At 35.9% G+C, this 19,826-nt stretch overlaps 1 protein-coding gene across 5 annotated transcripts in view; it reads right to left on the reverse strand.

Annotated features, from left to right (window-relative positions):
* Positions 1-19,826, reverse strand: part of PTEN (phosphatase and tensin homolog) — an 87,587-nt gene that overhangs the window by 46,843 nt on the left and 20,918 nt on the right. For 2 of the 5 annotated variants that reach the window (XM_077874848.1, XM_077874847.1), the window contains exon 2: positions 16,297-16,381. The exons of the other annotated variants lie outside the window; for them this stretch is intronic. In XM_077874848.1, coding sequence (XP_077730974.1) covers positions 16,297-16,381 — 85 coding nt within the window. The remainder of the gene's footprint in view (positions 1-16,296; positions 16,382-19,826) is intronic. 5 annotated transcript variants of the gene reach the window in all.

Below are 19,826 nucleotides of genomic sequence, written 5' to 3' on the forward strand. Positions count from 1 at the left end.
CAAACTTAAAATCAGTTATATATCCAATACAAGTAAAATATCTTGTTAAAAATGCACTCAACACTTGCCTGCACAGTACTGCCTTCTCTCTTACCTCAAGATAAACAAAAAAGCCAAAGTATGAATTTTATATTAAAATCTGATCAAAGACAATGATCCCCCAGTCGGAAAGAAAATCTCTCTCAAAAGAGGAATAAAACTAGAGAGAAAAGAAACAGCAGAGGAAGTGAACTATAACCCATTGAAAAAAAATTCAGAAGGCTGTTACTATGAATAAAAAACTGCCAACCATTTCTCCAAAGAAGTTATATCATTCTGCACTTTTACCAACATGGATTTGCGTTCCAGTTGATCTACATCCTTGCCAACCCATTAGCCCCTTAAGTTTTAGTAATCCCAGTAAAATATGAAAAAGTGCCTCATTATCTTACAATTTTCACTTTCCTGATGACTGATTTTGAATGTATTTTAATATGCGTATGTATCATTTATGTATCTTCTCTTGTAAAGTTTCTGTTCAAATCATTTGTCCTTTTCTTCATGGGGTTGTCCTCTAATGAATTTGTAAAATTATCTTTATATTGTGTTGAACTCAAGATACTACATATTTCAAATATTTCTCCCAGACTTGCTGTTTTTTTATTTTATTAATGATGTCTTTCAAACAACATAAGCTTTAAATGCTGATTAAGTCTAACTTGTGAATTTTTTTTACATAGTTAACTCCCTATGTACTAAGAAATCTTTGACTAAACCAAAGTCTGCAAAGATATTTTTTTCCACAAAAATTTTCTTCTCTGTTTTAATCAATTAGTTCTATAGTCTTACATTTTACTTTTATGCTTCTATCTACAATCTGTCTGCATGTAACAGGAGATTTTTTATATCATGAGAAGTAGTCAATGTTCATATCATTTTTTATACTGACATGCAGTTGTTCCAAAGCCATTTGTTAATATGAGTATCCTGTTCCCTGTGAATTCTCTTGGCATCTTTGTCTAACAATGTATGCGTTTTCCTGTAATCTCTATTTTGTTCCATTAACCTAAATACATATACTTTTTTTTTCTTTTAATAATCTTATTAACCTAAAGACCCAGCAATTCTTTTCATGGATATTTAATTTAACCAAAAGAAATAAAAATATATGTCAACAGAAGTCCTGGACATGAATGCTCATAGTAGCTTTGTTCATAATAGACCCAAATTTGTAACAACCCAAATGTCCGTCACAGGTGAGTGGATAAATTATATGATAACCATACCATGGAATACTACTCTGCAATAAAAAGAAACAAGTTACTGATGCAAGCAGCTACCAGGGTAATTATGCTAAGAGAAAGAAACCAGACCAAAAAAAGTACCATACTATGTAACTGAATTCATATAAAATACTAACACAGGCAAACACTTAACTACAGTTAAGATTTAGAAACTGCCTAGAACCAGGGTTGGAGGACTGACTGCAGGGGGCCACGAAGAAAACTTTTATGGCAATAAAAATGTTCCAAATCTTGACTGCGGTGATGTTCACATGGATGTATATACATGTCAAAACTCACTGAACTATATACACTTAAAGTGAGTACATTTTTACCGCATATAAATTATACCTCAATAAAGTTGATTTTAAAAGTAATTTGAACATAACTACAAATATGTAAAATGCAACCCACCTCAAAATATGTCTAATGTATTTTGCTTAATACTAGAGATAGCAATAGAAGGAGTGTACCATCTTCAGGAGTGAGAACTTTTAGAATGAAAAGCAAAATGACACTAAGAATAACAGCACTGCGAAATAGAACTTTCCACAATGATGAAAATGTTCTGTATCTATGCTGTGTAGCACAGTAGCCACTAACCATATATAGCTAGTGAGTACTACTGCAAATGAAAATCAATGAGTAAACCTAACTAATTTAAATTTAAACATAAATACCTCTATGTAGCTAATAGCTAACATATTGGATAGCACAAGTCTAAAACAGGTAGATAAAAAATCCAATAGACCACAATACATATGTCTTAATAAAGTAGTGGAAATGGGTATATTCTTGGAAGAGGGAATAAAATTGAAATAGGAAAGATACAGTAATAACTGGGACTTAACAACAGTCAAAATAACTACTAAAAATATTTTCAACTATGTGCAGTTTTCTAACAAATTCCTGATATGTTTGATTAATTTTATCAGCAGATTAATAAAATAAAGAAGAAAACTAAAACTCTGGAAATATTTCTAACCAAGAATGAGGAACAAGTTTGAGTGGAAATGCCAGGAAACAGGGAGAAAGTGTTCATATAATTTTAGAGTTCACGTCAGACAAGGAAGGAAATACTGGCATAGTTAGATATGATACAGATCAGTAAAACAAATTTCAAAAGCTTCATTTAAATAACAGGCTATGAATTCATAACTCAAAATCTAGAAAGACTACAGAGAGACTTTACAAACTAAAATTCTATATAAACAATCACAAATGATAGTAGCTTTAAAAAGGCAAGTGAACAGAAATTATCTTAGAAAACCAATCAATACAGCTGCAGAGAATTTACTCACAATGTTCAGATTTAAAAGGTTCACAACCAGGAAAAAAGGGGGGAGGGGAATAATCCTAGATGAATACAAGAGAGCGTAAATAAAAGGACATAAAACTGGTAAAGACAAAAGAAAGGGCTTGGAGTGAGGAAAATGTCTGGATCAAAAAGAACATTAAATGAGGTAGACTCCACAGAGTAGACAGCGGTATGACACCAGAACCAGAAAACAAGCAGAACTCCTTAAAAAAAAAAAGTGTAGGAGCCACTAAATTCCCTTTCACTTCCATCATCCCTATCCAGGAGAATGTTGCTTTCATTTAATAACTCAAGAGTGGGTTTGTCTGGATTAAGAGTGTTTCAAAACTTGCTACTTAAGCAAGGTTATTTCTTAAAGAGTATTCATTCCTTAACAAACAACTATCAACAAAATCTTTGACATTCCATGATTATACATATTAGTAAAGCATATAGTTAGCAATCAGTAATTCAAAACAGGTAATAAATACATCAAGCTCTTTGTAACAGCTGCACCTGAATCTTACAGGTATAAAATTCAAAAGACTAGTGAGGTGGGGCATTATAAAACTGTCTGAACAAAGAATACCACTAACTTCCTTATTTTTCAAAGAGTTCATAAAAACCATTAAGGGAAAAAAGATATGACCAATAAACATCACAAAGTTACTTAATCTCATAATTAAAGAAATGCGATGAAAAATCAAATTACCAATAAATGCAAAAAGTTTTAAGCTTGATAGTATTCAGTTTGCCAAGACTGTGAACAGGGGAAAGACATTCTCAAACAAGTTGGTAAGAACACAAAATAATACTGTTTTTGAGGGTAAAAATTTAATCCATGGACCCATTGGTCTCAGCAACTCCACTGCTAAGAATTTACCTTCAGTAAATACTTAAAAAAGGACACCAAGATACATGTGTGAAAATGTTTATTAGAGTGCTATTTTCAATAGTAATAAAGAAATAGCCTAAATGTACATCAGAGGGGACTGTTTACTATGGAATGATAAATAAAATGGAATAACAGCCAATAACAAAATCAGTTCCATCTCCATGCCGGTATGGAAAATTCCTAAGTATGTTAAATGAAAAAAAGCAAGATGCAGAAGAGCATGCAATATGTTCCCATCTATTTTTCTTTTTAATTTTTATTTATTTATGATAGTCACACAGATAGAGAGAGAGAGGCAGAGACACAGGCAGAGGGAGAAGCAGGCTCCACGCACTGGGAGCCCGATGTGGGATTCGATCCCGGGTCTCCAAATAGTGCCCTGGGCCAAAGGCAGGCGCCAAACCGCTGCGCCACCCAGGGATCCCCCCATCTATTTTTCTTAAACAGTAGATAAAAGATGGAAATAATATCTTAAAGAACACCTGTAAGTTTTAAGTGTAGGTATCTTTAGGAAGAGAGTCTGAGGATAGAAGATATAAAGTAAGAGAAGTTTGTAGGAGATCTTCGTCCTCCTTAGGCTGCCCAGCATCCAAAACCATTCTAATCCGGAGACAGTTTCAAGAGACGAGAAGCAAATACTCCCTTCCCCATCTTTCTCCTCATGTGTGCAAGCATAAGACCAATCAGGTCCTCCTGCTCTGGACAGTGAATCCCAGGTGGTGAACAAGCAAGGTGCAGAGGACTCAGATCCCTCAAAGAGATCTCCAGAGAGCTGAAGGCTTCCGAGCACAGTCACCAAATGCAGTCATGGCAGGAGTACTTTGGACACTCAGTATCCAAGCAGCAGTGTCCTAAGCAGAAAGCCCTTACTGTAACCTCCTGATCAGGCCTTGCTTCCTTCAGCTTCTGCAAATCCTTCCAAGCCTGGTTCTCTTAGCTATAAATTATCTAACATTTTACTTTTTCTTTTTTTATTTATTTATTCATGAGAGACACAGAGACGGAGAGGGAGAGAGAGACAGAGACACAGGCAGAGGGAGAAGCAGGCTTCTATATTATATATAATATATATAATCTATATATAAAATCTAGGTTATATATTCAACTATATTTTCCTTGAGTTGTTCTGCTTTATTTTGTTTTTTGCTTTTTGGGTTGTGGTTTTTGTGTGTGTGGGTTTTTTGTTTTTGTTTTTGTTTTTTTTTTTGAGTGATGTTTGGTAAAATACTTTTTGTGCTCCCTTAAATATGTGAACTTTACAATTTCTTATCTAGCACTTTGGGCAACAGTGAGACTGGCAGGAGAATAAACAATCTATTTAAAAGAAAATATCACCGCATTTTTTAAAAGGGGGGAGGGTAAGTCCTCTAAAGAACTTGAATATTACTTAGGAAAACATTCACCATGGCTGCCCCTCCCACTTCCTCCTCTCTCCTCCCAAGGATTTCATGCCCACAATTGGCTCATTGCCTTATAAATTTGATACAATGGAACGGCAGAAAAAAGCAAGAAAACAGCACTTTCCAAAGGGAAATGGGAAAATTTAACTGTAGATACTTAGAAAGTAGACTAAAAACTTAGACAAGAGCAAAGAGATAATACCCTCAAAATGTGGGAAATCTAGAATACAAATCTAAGGCAACTTCAAATAATTTCAATATATAAAACTCAGAATTCATTAAGACAGCTGTGAGAATAAATTCTTTATTTTTTTAGAAGTTTTCACTTTCTTCAAAGAATTCCTATGAACTAGTTCTAAATAAGCTGAAAAGTTACATTTTAAATTATTTTTGTCAAAAATATATAAACATATATTTCAAAAGACATATAAAACTTGTAATAAAAACTCAGCTGAGGGAAGACAGCAGCGTAGGAATCACCAGGAATCCATCTTTGCACCTAGACAACTGTACTGGTATAATCTGACCCGTGTAACTATTCTGGAACCCTGAGTCTATTCAAAAGCTTGCAGCTTCCAGGGGAAGGCTGAGACAGTAAATCACAGTCAATTTTAGTCAATTTCAACTCTTAGTAGGAGCAGCTACCCACCCACGCCCAGCGCCCTCAGCTCCCAGCAGGCAGCCACCACACATTCCCAGCACAGTCTGCACCAGCTTATGGGACCTTGTACTCCAAATATCAGAGATCTGTTCTGATCACTGACTCCTCTGATTACAGACATGCAGACACAGAAGCAGGCCACCATTGCTGAAATCCCCACTTTAAGGCTTCCAGGGGACTTTAAGATCCAGAACCTATTTTTTTTTCCTTCATTTACCTCTCTTTTTCCTCTTTTGGGAGCCAGGCATTTAAGACATGACATCCATGCTGGTGTGAACGTAGGTTTTCAACTCTTTTGGGTAAACAAAGGGAATTCAACTGCTCGATTTTATGGAATAGATTTTGTTTTGTAAGAAACCACCAGCTCTCTTCCAAAACGGCCATACCATTTTGCGCACTGTGGCTATTTCACATACTGCCGTTACCAGAGTTTTGTATGCATAGGATTTCACCTATATGACATTCTAGAAAAGTCAAAAGGATAGAGATAGTAAAAACATCAGCAGTTGCCAGAGGCTGGGGTGGGGGTGGGGGTATAAATAGGCAGAATGCAGACTAGTGTGAGAGCAGTAAAACTACTGGGTATGCTCCTGTAATGGTGGACACATGTCATTAAATGTGTCCAAGCCCATTCGACACACAACCAAGAGTGAACCCTAATGTAAATTATGGATTTTATAAGATAATGATGTGGTCAGTACAGGTTCATCAATTATGACAAACAGATCACTCTAGTAGAGGGCAATCATAACGAAGGAGACTCTACAGGTGTGAGGGCAGGGGGCATACGGGACACTTTTGTGCCTTCTACCAAATGGAGCTGTGAAAGGGAAATGGCTCGAAACACTAAAGTCTATCAAAAAAAAAAAAAAATTTCAAGCAGCCCCGGTGGCTCAGTGGTTTAGCACCACCTTCAGCCCAGGGCATGATCCTGGAGAACCAGGGTCAGGTCCTGCATCGGGCTCCCTGCATGGAGCTTGCTTCTCCCTCTGCCTGTGTCTCTGCCTCTCTCTCAATCTCTCTCTCTCTCTCTCTCTGTCTCCATGAATAAATAAAATCTTTAAAAAAAAAATTCCACACCGTAGTTAATATGATATGCGATAGTAAAAGACAAAACCTTTCCTTCAAGGTCAGTAACAAAACAAGAAGTCTACTTTTGCCACCTCTATCCAAAAACGCATCCATATTGCAAAGGAAGAAATAAAACCATCGCTGCAGATGACATGTTCTTATATGTATGAAACCTTAAAGATTCCACAAAAAAAATGGTTAGAATAAACAAATTAAACAAAGCAGCAGCATACAAAATTAACATGTAAAAATTGGTTATATCTCTATGCACTAACAATGAACAATCCAAAAAGGAAAATCCCATCCATGATTAGCTGAAAAAGAGGATCTACGAATGAACTTCATCAGAAGGTGATACAGAGAGAAAACCACAAAACACTGTTGGAAAAATGAAAGACCTAAATAAATGGAAAGACATTCCACATTCATGGATTGGAAGACTTGATACTGTCAAGACTTCAATACCACTCAACAAAATCTACAGATTAATGATATTCAAAAATTTCCAAAACTTTTTTTTTTTTTTTTTTGGAGAAAAAGAAAATGCATCCTAAAATTCATATGGTCTCTCAAAGAACCCTCAATGGCCACAACAATCTTGAAATAGAAGAACAAAGCTGTAAGACTTACAATTCCTGATTTCAAAAAGTTACTATAAAGATATAAAGTGTGGTACTGGCATGAAGATAGACATATTTGGCAATGGACTAGAATTGAGAGCCCAGAAACAAACTCTTGTATATATGGCCAAATAATTTTTTGGTAAGTATTCCAAGACCATTCAATGGGGCAAGGACAGTCTTTTAAACAAATGGTGCTGGGAAAAGTAGCTATCCACATGTAAGAGCATTAGGTTGGACCCTTATCTTACACCAAAAAAAAAAAAAAAATTACTAAACAGGGATTAATAATGATCTAAACAAAAAAGACTGAACATTACAAAACTCTTAAAAGGAAATATAAAAGCTTTATAATACCAGTTTAGCAATGGTTTCTTGGATGTATCACCAAAGGCAGTCAACAAAAAACAGCTAAACTGGACTGCATCAAATTTTTAAACATTTTGTGCATCAAAGGACAGTATCAACAAAGCAAAAAGGTAACCGACAGAATGGGAAAAATATATGCAAATCACATTATCTGGGATTAATACCTAGAATATATAAAGAATATATAATACCTAGAATATATAAAGTCCCAGAACTCAACAATAAAAACATAAACCATTAAGTTTATAAATGGACAAAAAACTTAGGCATTTCTCCAAAGATACACAAATGGTCAAATAAGCACATGAAAAGATGTTCAACATCAACAATTATTATGGAAATGCAAATCAAAACCACACTGAGGTATCACCTTACAACTCTCAAAAATGTCTGGAATCCAAAAGACAAGAAACAAGTGTTAGCAGGGATGTGGGAAAAAAAGGATCCCTTATGTACTGTCAGTGAGAATGTGAATTGGTGCAGCCACTGTGGAAAACAGTATGGAGGTTCCTCAAAAAATTCAAAGTAGAACTGCCCTATGATTCACTAATTCCACTACGAGGTATCTAACCAAAGAAAATGAAAACACTAATTCAAAATGATACACACACCCCTAGTTTACTGCAGCATTATTTACAATATCCAAATTATGGAAGCAGCCCAAGGGTCCACTGACAGATCAATAAAGAGGAGATAATACACACACACACACACACACACACACACACACAGGAATATTACTCAGCCATTTAAAATAAAAAATGAGATCTTGCCATTTGCAACACAGATGGACACAGAGGTAAGTCAGAGAAAGACAAATACCATACGATTTCACTTATAATGTAGAATCTGATAAACAAAACCAATTAATACACAAACAAAAAGCAGAAATAGACCCATACAAAGGGAAGCAGGTATGGACGAAATGGGTGAAGGAGAGCAGGAGATAAAGGCTTTGTCATGGGGATGAAAAGTACAGCACAGGGAATATAGTCAACGGTATTGTAATAGTGTTCTATGGTGACAGATGGTAGTCCACAATGTATAGAGTTATCCAATCACTATATTATAAACCTGAAACCAATATAACGTGTGTCAACTATATTTCAATTAAAAAAAAAATTATGTGGCAAATATTACAAAAGTAGAATCCCCAAAGACCAAAAAATCGCTGGTCATTTTCTTGGTTCCTCTGGAACTTGCACTAAACTTGTCTAGACTCAAAAGAGGAACAGAGGGAAGGAGGGATGGAAAGTCTCCTAGTAGGTGGTCAAAAATGTAAGACACCTGAGTGGCTCAGCTAGGTTGAGTATCTGCCTTTAGCTCAGGGAGTCCCAGGTTCGAGTCCCACATCGGGCTCCCTGCATGGAGCCTGCTTCTCCCTCTGCCTGTGTCTCTGCCTCTCTCTGTGTCTCTCTCTCATGAATAAAAAAAAAAAAAAAAAGTAAAACTGAATCTACTAGATGCTTAAATAGGCCTTTCAGAAGGGAGACTGTAAGGCCTCAAATTTAGACTTTGGAAGTGGTCTCAAGATAATTACAGTCATTGTAAACGTGTACACTAAAAGTACTGATGTGTCCAATGTGCACATTTTAAGCACCTGTTTCTAAAATCCTCTTTTAGCATTTCTTCATTTTTTTAAAACACTGGGCCTGGGTACATGAGAGTGACCAAGCGGTTAACATGGATTTCCCAGAGTTCTGGTTCCTAGCAAATGAAGCAATTATCAGCTATCACACTCCAGAAGTAAAAAGAATGGGAAGATCTTGGAAAGTTTCTAGCTAAAATAAGGGTTCTTTATGCTTCATCTTCTTGTTTTGGGGGAAGGGGCTTTGCAGGAGAGGTCAGTTACCAAGGCTCATAGGGAGGGGTAAGTTTCCCAGGTCTCTGCTTCTATAGCTGACATGTGCGATTTCCCCAAGTTACACTGGTTTAAAATAACGATGGAGCAGGGAGGGGGAGAGGCACACAATGAGATACACTTCATACCTATTAGGATGGCTCTATTAAAAAAAAAAAAGAAAGAAAGAAAAAAAAAAAAAAGCCCAGAAAATAACAAGTGTTGATGAGGATGTGGAGAAATTGGAACATTTGTACTTGCTGGTGAGAATGAAAAATGATGCAGCTGTTGTGGGAAACAATATGGCAGTCCCTCAAAAAGTAAAACACAGAATCATCATTTGACCCAGCCATTCCCATTTCTGAGTATGTAACCAAACAAACTGAAAGCGGGGCCCTGCACAGATACTGATACACCTATGATCATACCAGCATTATTTACAATAGTCAAAAGATAGAAGAAACCCAAGTGTCTCTCCCTGGATGAATAAACGGAATGTGGTATGTATGTACAATGGAAGAAAATGTGTCCTGTGAGGCCACAACATGAATACATAATGCTAAGTGAAATCACATGCTATGCTAAGTCAGTCACAAAAAGACAAATATTGCATGACTCCACTCATATAAGGTACTCAGAATAATTCCATACACAGAGACAGAAAGTAGAACAGTGGTTGCCAAGAGCTCAGAGTAGAGAGAATGGAGAGTTACTACAACATTTCAGTGTGGTAGGAGAAAAAAAACTTTTTAGATGTGACAGTGATGACAGCTGTGCAATGCAAATGTACCCAACACCACTGAAGTACACATTTAGAAATGGTTAAAATGGGGACACCTGGGTGGCTCAGTGATTGAGTGTCTGCCTTCAGCCCAGGGCATGACCCTGGGGTCCTGGGATCGAGTCCCGCATCGGGCTCCCTGCAAAGAGCCTGCTTCTCCCTCTGCCTGTGTCTCTCATGAATAAATAAATAAAATCTTGGCGGGGGGGGGGGGGGGAGGTTAAAATGGTAATTTTAGGAGCTCAGTTGATTTCAGCTGAAGTCATGATCTTCTCAGGGTCATTAGATCAAGTCCTGCATCAGGCTCCACACTGGGCATGGAGCCTGCTTAAGACTCTCCCCCACCCCCACCCTTTGTCTGTCTCTCTGCCCCATGTCTAAAAAAAAAAAGGGGGGGGGGGATTTTATAGTATATATTTTATATGTATACATATAATCTATATATATAATTTTACCACAATAAAAAAAATTCATTTTTAGCTCTATTCATCCTCAAACCAATATCCTCACTTCTTCCCCCAAAGTAATCATCCTCAACTACTCATTTATTTTTTTCCTGGATTTAATTCAGCATTTCTATGTTATACATACAACACTACTTCTTGAAGATTTATCAATTACCTGCATAGCTTCTGCCACAGTAGATGAAGCCTACAAAACCAGTACCATCCCCACTTTTTACTTCTCTTATTCCTAACCTTAAATGGCAATACGACGATTCTGGGTTAGGCCATCCAACAGATGTTAGTTATTTGCTTCCTATGCTAATTCACCTATTTTTCAAAGAATCTATTTCCCCAAACATTTCAATATCCATCTATCAGTTCAATTTTTAATTTTTTTCCTGAAGCCCTCTTTCCTACTGCTCCCATCAGAATTGCTTGCTCTTCAGCTTATAACACAGTTGTCATCTCTCGACTTTTCTTTGTTGCTTCTGAGTTGGATCCACTGTTTACCAAAGCCCCTTCTCTTTTCTTTCTTGGTTTATTCTCTCATTTTGTTAGGGTGCACTGTATGGAAACGCTGCATGGGTACATATTTTTTGGTTGTTCTTGCATGTCTTCCTCTCCTACTTTTGCACTTGATTGATGGTTTGGCTGGATGCAGAACTCTAAGCTTAACAGAGAACTCGTACAGCACTGCTCCTCCATCTTCCATCTTTAACTCTTAGGTGCTGAGAAGTTAGATGTCATTTATATTCCTAATCCTTCCTAAATGATCCTGCAAGCTTTTGAGACATTCTCATCATTTCTGGTGTTCCTAAAAAAATTTCATAACTGCCTGGCACTGGCCTGTTTTCATTCATTCCGCTTGGCACTATATATCTCTTTTCAATCTGGAAACAAATCTTAAATAAATTTTCTGGCATATGCCTAAATATAGCATCTACCTCTGGCATATACATGTATATGGTACATTTCATCTTCTGATAGATATGGTTACTAAGAAAATCAGCTTGGGAAAATGACAGACTGGATGTGACCCTTACCTCACTATTATCAACTGCAGCACTTGGGGAAGGTAATCTCTATTAAACCATATATGAAATGGGGACATGAAATGGGGACAGGTGTACGGTAGAGATTTTTAATACAACGACACATGTAAACTGCTTTTGCAACAGCAGCACATGCATGTGAATAAAGTACAATGTTACCTACCTATTATTAAAATTTCAAAAACTGGATTGGTATAGATACTATAAACACTGTCCAATCCATTAAGGTTCTGCTATTTGTAATAGAACTAATAGAAGTGGGAGGCAGCCAATGGGTATAGGGTTTCTTTGGCGGTGATAAAAATGTTTTGGAACTTGAGAAAACTGATAGCTGCAAAACACTGAAGATACAAAATGTCACTGAACTGACATGACATGAACTGACATGACAAAATGTCATTAAAATGATTAATCTTATGTTATATAATTTTCACCTCAATAAAGAGAAAAAAAGGAAGGACACAGAAAGGCAATATGAAGGAAGAAGTCAAAAGTTGTTGAAAAGGGAGACTGGAATTGATACTTTTTCCTGTAAATTACTGTGAAATTTTCCTCTATATACTCGCTTTTTAATTCTTTGAACTAAGTAGCCAATAATGACAATGTTGGGAAGACAAACACTTTTCCTTTTGTATCAAAAACCAACATGTTAAATAAAGTTGATTGAAAGATCAACATCTAATTAAGAAGATTATCTGAAGTTTTTTCAAGAAGAAAATATGTAAAACAGGAAGTTGGAAGATATATATATATCAATAAAAAAGCTAATAGTAAAGAAGATGATGGATTAATTCATAAAAAAAAAAAATCACAATATATCAGAAGACTAAGCTCTAGGCATTTCCTTACAATAAATAGGGCAATCTACCCAAATCTCAAATCTTTCCAATAAAAAGGGAAGTAAACTGTGTGCTACTGATTGCAGAGTAGGGGGAAATACTGTTATATCCATCCACCTTTTTTCATTTTCAACATTTCCCAAACTGCAAGGAACACTGTTTAGAGAAATGCTATTCAATACAGTACAAAAGAAAACAGAGAAGGGGTGAGGGAGAGAGAGAAAGAAAAAAAAAAAAAGGAACAGGAAAGCAGCATATTCGAATTTCACTCTTGAGAGATTCACAAGACACAGCAGTGTATTAAAGGTTCTGCAGTAAGAAAGCCAGTTCACTTCTATGAAACCTACATCTGTCTGATTTATTAAGTACAGAAGAGTTCTTAAGCTATATCTGTCTGTTAAACACATAATGCATCATTTTGTTAAAGACTGCTTTGATTTATCCCGATAACATATAAATTAGGGTAACTTCAATATTAGCCCCAGGGATAAGATTACCACACATATCCAAGAATAATCAATTACCTGAATAAAACATTGTTTCAAATTACCAGCTAGTCAGAGCAAGAGCTTAGTGACAGTAAAGGAGGGGGAGAGAAGGTGGGTATAAGAGGAAAAGAAGAAAAACAATCTGGGAAAAGTTAGCTCTTCAACTTCCCTTGTTGAGATGTCCTTGTCCTTGTCCTGCCCTGTCAATTCTGATTATTAAACAAAACATTTACAGTTTAGATAGTAAAAAATTTCAGCTTAGTTCACTTCTCCCCCACTTTTTGTCTATTTACATTAATTCCTGATCCTAGGAGGTAACCTCAAAAAGAGAGGTTAAATATTTGTCACCTGAGTACCTCAAGTATAAAATTTCACGTTGCCATAACAATCCATATCCCAAAAGAGTTGAATACTGCATAATTTAAGCATAAAGGCATTTGCACTTTCAGTTTCTTTTACTCAAAGACATACAACACCAACAAAATCTGAACCTGGCACAGCATTTCTTGTTTGGGGGGAAAATCATAGAAAAAACATGGATTTAGAGAAGGAAAGGTAGTTTTAAATATTCTTTAGCTATCCCAATAGGGGGCAGCCCAGTGGCTCAGCGGTTTAGCGCCGCCTTTGGCCCAGAGCGTGATCCTGAAGACCCGGGATCGAGTCCCACATCAGGCTCCCTGCATGGAGCCTGCTTCTCCCTCTGCCTGTGTCTCTGCCTCTCTCTCTCTGTATCTCTCATGAATAAATAAATAAAATCTTAAAAAAATAAATAAATAAAAAGACATCCCAATAGGTAGGGCTAAGGAAAATCCAAATGGAAATACCTTTGTTAAGAGAAAACTGGTAAGGAAATAAAGACACGTTTTTTCATTGAGATGTTATCATCTTTGAACCAAAAAGGAATCACTACTGATTATTACTACTGTGTCCAATATTGTGGGAACCGATCAAGGAAATCAATCATTTAGGTACTAGAGACAGTAGTACTTAAGTCCCTTGGAGAGGTTAATCCTCACAGGAAAATTACCTGAAGGTTATTTATTTTATTTTACTTCATAGGGAAAAAGCTACAGCTACCTTTGTGGTCACTGTTCATCCTTTTTCTCGTAATAGAAGCGAAATGGAGTGAGCAAGTGAAGCCAACCTCACTAGTCATAAATCCCCCCAGTCAAAAAATGGGGGAGGGCAAGACAAACTAAGCATATCACAGCTATTACACTCTTATAATTCTTCATTATTTACATGCTACTGCCATTGCCATTACCATAAGGGTCACAAGATCAATTGGTTAAATAACATTAGCTAAATAACAAACCATATTCACAAACCTTTTTTAAGGAGTAACATTTGAAAAAAATCAAAAGCTAGCTAAAATAAACTAGACACACTAAAGCAGACAGAATAAACTTCAACCCTGGTTATTGATAGCAAATTAAATGCATGAATCTCAATTCAGAGGCACAAAGGTAGGAGATACTAAGTCAGAAGATGACAGATCAAAACACTTCCCAGCACAGTATTTTCTTGGTGAGATTATTATAGTCTAAGGTCTGAAAATGAAATGTGTAGATCCAGAAACCAAAATTATTAATAACCGAAAAGACAATCAATCACTTTCAGTGACTTTTCACTGTCATAAGAGAGCAAAGAGCAGGCAAAGCACGACCAGCCCCCAGGTTAACTTAGCACAAGGATGCCCTTGCAGTGACCAGAAAACCTGTCCTCTACCCACAGTATTCATACTCTTCTTTCCATACGAGTACTCATCTGATTTGGTTGAATTAGTACTCGGTTGAATACAGAATTATACAGTAGTAATACAAAAGAGATCAACCTGTAAAACATTTCATCTAAGTCATAAGGAGGCCTGATTAAACACTCCTGCGCCACAGCAGAGAATACATGTGCAGTGACTGCACTGCTCATTTTCCAGATTCTCCCATCACTCTCGATTCAAAATTTATGCCCCTCATTCTGTTTTCCATCCCCTACTGCATTTTCTGTAGATGTGTATCACCACTGACGAAGCTGTATCATGGATCTGTGATGTTACCCATCCTTCCAACTGTGTCCTGCCCAACCATGAGAAGATACATTTATTTTCCTATTTTCACACTCTTAAATAGTACTTCTGACAGACCCATGTACCTATCATCGTAACAGAAACTACAAAGAAAGTAGTAGTTTGGGTTTTTCTGTAGTTTTTGTAGATACTGACATTGAATAATTCTGAACAGAATATAAACACTAAAACAGTCCAACTGGACACAATACTGCAAAATGCAAATATATACATCAGTTCAAAGCAAACTAAAAAATTAACCACTTAGAAAAACAACTTATGGCTAGCTCATATAAGAATACAGCTAGGCTCATATGCTTAGACAACTATTATAAAAGGATTCTACATCTGCATAATGCTTTGCAAAGTGCTCTCCCATTATGAAAACATTAATTCTCCCCAAATATTTAAATTGAAAGTCTCCAAGAAAGAGATTTCTGAAAGAGGATAAAGGATATAATCCAAAAATATAAACTTTAAAAACCCATTAAATTTTCTGCTGACATTTACAGTTAATTTTTCATGTATATTTTTGCTTTGGAGTGAGAAAATATATTAAGACTGCACAACAGATACAAATTCCTTCTCTCATAAAATATATCATGTACTCAGGTTATACATGTATTAAATCATTTAAATCAGCCTTGAAAAATACTGTTTTGAATCAAGTAATAATTATACTCAGAAAGTTACCCAAGTTTATAAAAGAGACAAAGTCAGGCTTTCATTTGTCCAGCAATTCCTGTCCAGATCCTCTGTACAAAATACTTCTTCAAATGCATGGTATACTTACGGCTCATTACAAACTGTTCTATGTAAAAAATAGATGGTATCAGTTATCTCTACCTTAGAATGAATAATTTTAAGTGAATGAATCCACTCAAGGATTCTAAACCTAATCCCCAATTCTGAAATAAAAGACACAAATCATAGTGCAATGGAATCCAGGAATTAAAATTAACTTGGTAAGAAGCATTGAAAGGAGTCCACGAAACCGTATCACATACACCTGATCATGTCAAAGGTTCTTATAAAATGAGTTGTATCCCACTGAGGTCCATTAAACAAACAGAAAGCAGTTACAGAGCACCAACATAATAAAAATAGAGTTTACATCTCACAGTACATCATTTTCCACGATTTAGAAATCTTCTCTAAATGAAAATACAGCATGAATACATCAATATTTGAAACAGAAAATAATAGTTCTTACCTTACTACATCATCAATATTGTTCCTGTATACGCCTTCAAGTCTTTCTGCAGGAAACCCCATAGCAATAATGTTGGGATAAATATCTGAGTACTTAAGTTAAGGAAATGTCTGAAATATACAACAATGCAAACTAACATATACATGTGGTAAAACATGAGCTGATTTTAAAAATTAAACGGTTGTCCAAGGTATTTATAAACCACCATATGTAATTAAGAAACACAGGGGAGTACATAATTCCAAAAACAGATCCTCAAAATAATCATAAGGCAAAATAATTTTCAAATCCCTCTACCTAGTACATTAAAAACACATTCAAGGGAAAAAGCAACTTCCAACGCTTAGACATGGGTACCTGAAAAACAAAACCACAGAGTTTATAAATCACAGAACTGAAGTCACCTTGGGACAAAAACCAAGCATCAAAATAAAAACAAAAATAGCTACACAACTACTCATTTTTCATAGTTATATACTGCACCACAGCACAGAGAAAAAGAATTAGGAAGCCAGATTTAAGAGCTGGCTATGCCTCCATCCAGTTGTATAATTTGGACATGTAACTAAACCTTTTTAGGCTTCAATTTCCCATTCCATGCAATTAGGCTGAGACAACCACAGTGATCTCCTCCAAGTTCTTGGTATTTGTGTCTAATACTGAACTAAGGTAGAAACTTACTCTCATTTACTATCAAGGTAGTCAACACTTAGCAAGCCGTTCTATTCATTTATGTTACACACTACAGTTGGCATAAAAACAAACTTCTGTGCTCCAGAAGAATCTGCACCAAACTAACTAAAAAGAAACCATCACCAAATCTACATTCCTATGCATTTTGTCAATCGTAGCAGCTCTCATTTCTTCTTGAGTGCCATCATCCCTCTTTCTAATCTCATGATTTTGAGAACACAGACCTTCCCAAATAACCAAGCTAATCTGCCTCAAGCCTCCTATCAACACCATCCCTGAAGTTCTCCACCTGCCTACTCCTGGACCCCCACTCGTTCTTCAAATACAATCCAAAATTCACTAAATCCAGTGTCTTCTTCTAGATCTTATTTTTTCACTTCCTGCTGCATTCACATTATTGAGCTGATTTCAGTATTAGTTTCAATCCAAAAATAATTATCAGGCTACCGAAGGCCTTTATTTTAGTATTATTTTTTAAAAGGTTTTATCCATAGTTTTACCATACAGATTGGATAGACCTAAAAATATTTTAAGGGAAAAAAAAAAAACCGACATAGAACATCATACACAGTATGCTAAGTTCTGTATTTAAAAAAAAAAAAATGTTCCTTTTGTATAAAATGAAGAACTCTTACACATATAGTTGCTTGAATTTGAACTTCTCAACATACACGTGCATGTGCACACACACACAGATGATAACTGAGAAACGAATAAAGATGATTGCTTCACAGGGAAGGAGAGGCAAAGGGGAGAAGCATACACTTAAAAACAGCAACAAACCGGATTAAATACCAAATTGATAACCAGGAGACAGGGCTTATCTTACAGGAGTTATTTGGACATTGCAAGTTTACTGTACTTCTTGGTAGGAAGCACTCTAAGAACAAAAAGAACTACAAAGAAAATTTAAACTTCTTCTGAAAGTTTGTTTTTACTAATTTCAGTGTTGATATCCTCAAGCTTTTTTCTATATTGTAGAAAAAACTGCTAATTATGCTAATAATTTTAAGATTCATGATTACAGGTATAAAAGAGATACCATTATAAAATCAAGAAATCAAGTAAAAACACTAAAACATCATCATGAACTCATGTTTATAAGAATTTATGTTCTCTAGGTGTTTTCACTGACCTGGCCTAAAAGCATGTCAATCCCAGCAGCAAACAATCCCTGAATGCAGATTTCATCTCTAATATACAATACACTAAAAGATACTAAACTCCTTGGAACAACTGATGCCAGGTCTGGGGCAGGAAGATACAGGAAGATCTTTCTGTGCCAGAAGACAAGGAAGGTATTCAGAGATTAATGGTGTCTATCAGACAGATTTGGAGCTAACAAGAAGACATCCCAGGGCCTTGAGTTGTAACAATCTGAGTATCAAAGAAAAAATTTAAATGGTAGTAAATTAAAATACCCTAAATAAAATTAAAACCATTGAGTCTATAAGGATACTCAGAAGAAAAAAAGAACTAAATCTTTTTCATTTATCACCCTTTTGAAGTGGCTATTTTAACAGTTCTTTCTTTACTTTGAAAGTAGGTAAAGGGGGAGATTAAGTATTGATGCTACTTTTCCTGTAGGTTCTGTATTTCAGGGCAACCAAATAGCCCCATTTCATAAGGGTAAAGATCTACTTTACAGAAAAACGCCAGTTAATAAACACAAAAGAACAGAACTTTAAAAATGGTATTTTGCAACCCCTAATAAAATTACTGATTTAGGCAAAGATCAACAACTGGTTTCTACACCAACAGGTGACTGGATGATGAACTTTCTTAGAGAAACAGTAACACTGAACAAAATACTTTCTAATGTAAGGAGACAAATACAACTGAACAGCAGGCAGAAAGGGCCACCACCACCCAATTTCAGGGGGTCCATCACCATCACCAAGAAAATTACATAGAGATCCTATAATACAATACAAATACAATACAAAGGACACAGCATCATCTATAATAACTAAGGTATCTTCAATCTGAGAATCCACCAAGCAGATATAAATTTTAATTTACAATAAATACAATAATTTACAGTAAATAAAACAAAGAAAACAAGCTAAATGACATGTGAGAATTAACTGGACAGATTCAAAAGATCTGTAGCACATGACCCAGTCTCTGCTCCAATGTCTTTTAAAAAGGCAAGGAGGGTAGCTATCATTGATGTAAAGACTTAAGCATTCTATGGGACGCCTGGGTGGCTCAGTGGTTGAGCGTCTGCCTTCGGCTCAGAGCATGATCCCAGAGTCCCGGGATCGAGTCCCCATATCAGGCTCCCTACCATGGAGCCTGCTTCTCTCTCTGCCTGTGTCTCTGTCTCTCTCTCTCTCTCTCTCTGTGTCTCTCATGAATAAATAATAAAATCTTCAAAAAATAAAAAGACTTAAGTGTTCTAAGAGCCAAGTTCATAGGTACAGTACTATTTTGGATATTGCTCTGGACAAACCGGCCATAAAGAACATTTTTGAGCCAACCAGAGAAATTTGAACATGATCTGGGCATTAGGTGAGATGAAATTTTACTGACATGGAAAAGCAGACATTACTGACAAAAAAAAAAAAAAAAGGTTTCAAGAGAGAATATACAGCATTATGCCACATATAATGCATATATATCCGTGATAAACATGTAGACGAAAAGATCACAAATAATCATGTATAGGTGGTGGAAATATATATATTTTTCTCATTTTTGTCTTATATTTTCTGTTGCTGATACAATGCACCTGCACTATTTCTAAAACATTTTTTGAATTGTTTTATAATTATCTACAAGTCTATTTACTGTCATGACAAAATATTGTCTTGTCCCTCATGACTTAAATTCAG

The sequence above is a fragment of the Canis aureus genome, chromosome 27 (assembly GCF_053574225.1).
Source record: "Canis aureus isolate CA01 chromosome 27, VMU_Caureus_v.1.0, whole genome shotgun sequence".
Lineage (NCBI taxonomy): Eukaryota > Metazoa > Chordata > Mammalia > Carnivora > Canidae > Canis > Canis aureus.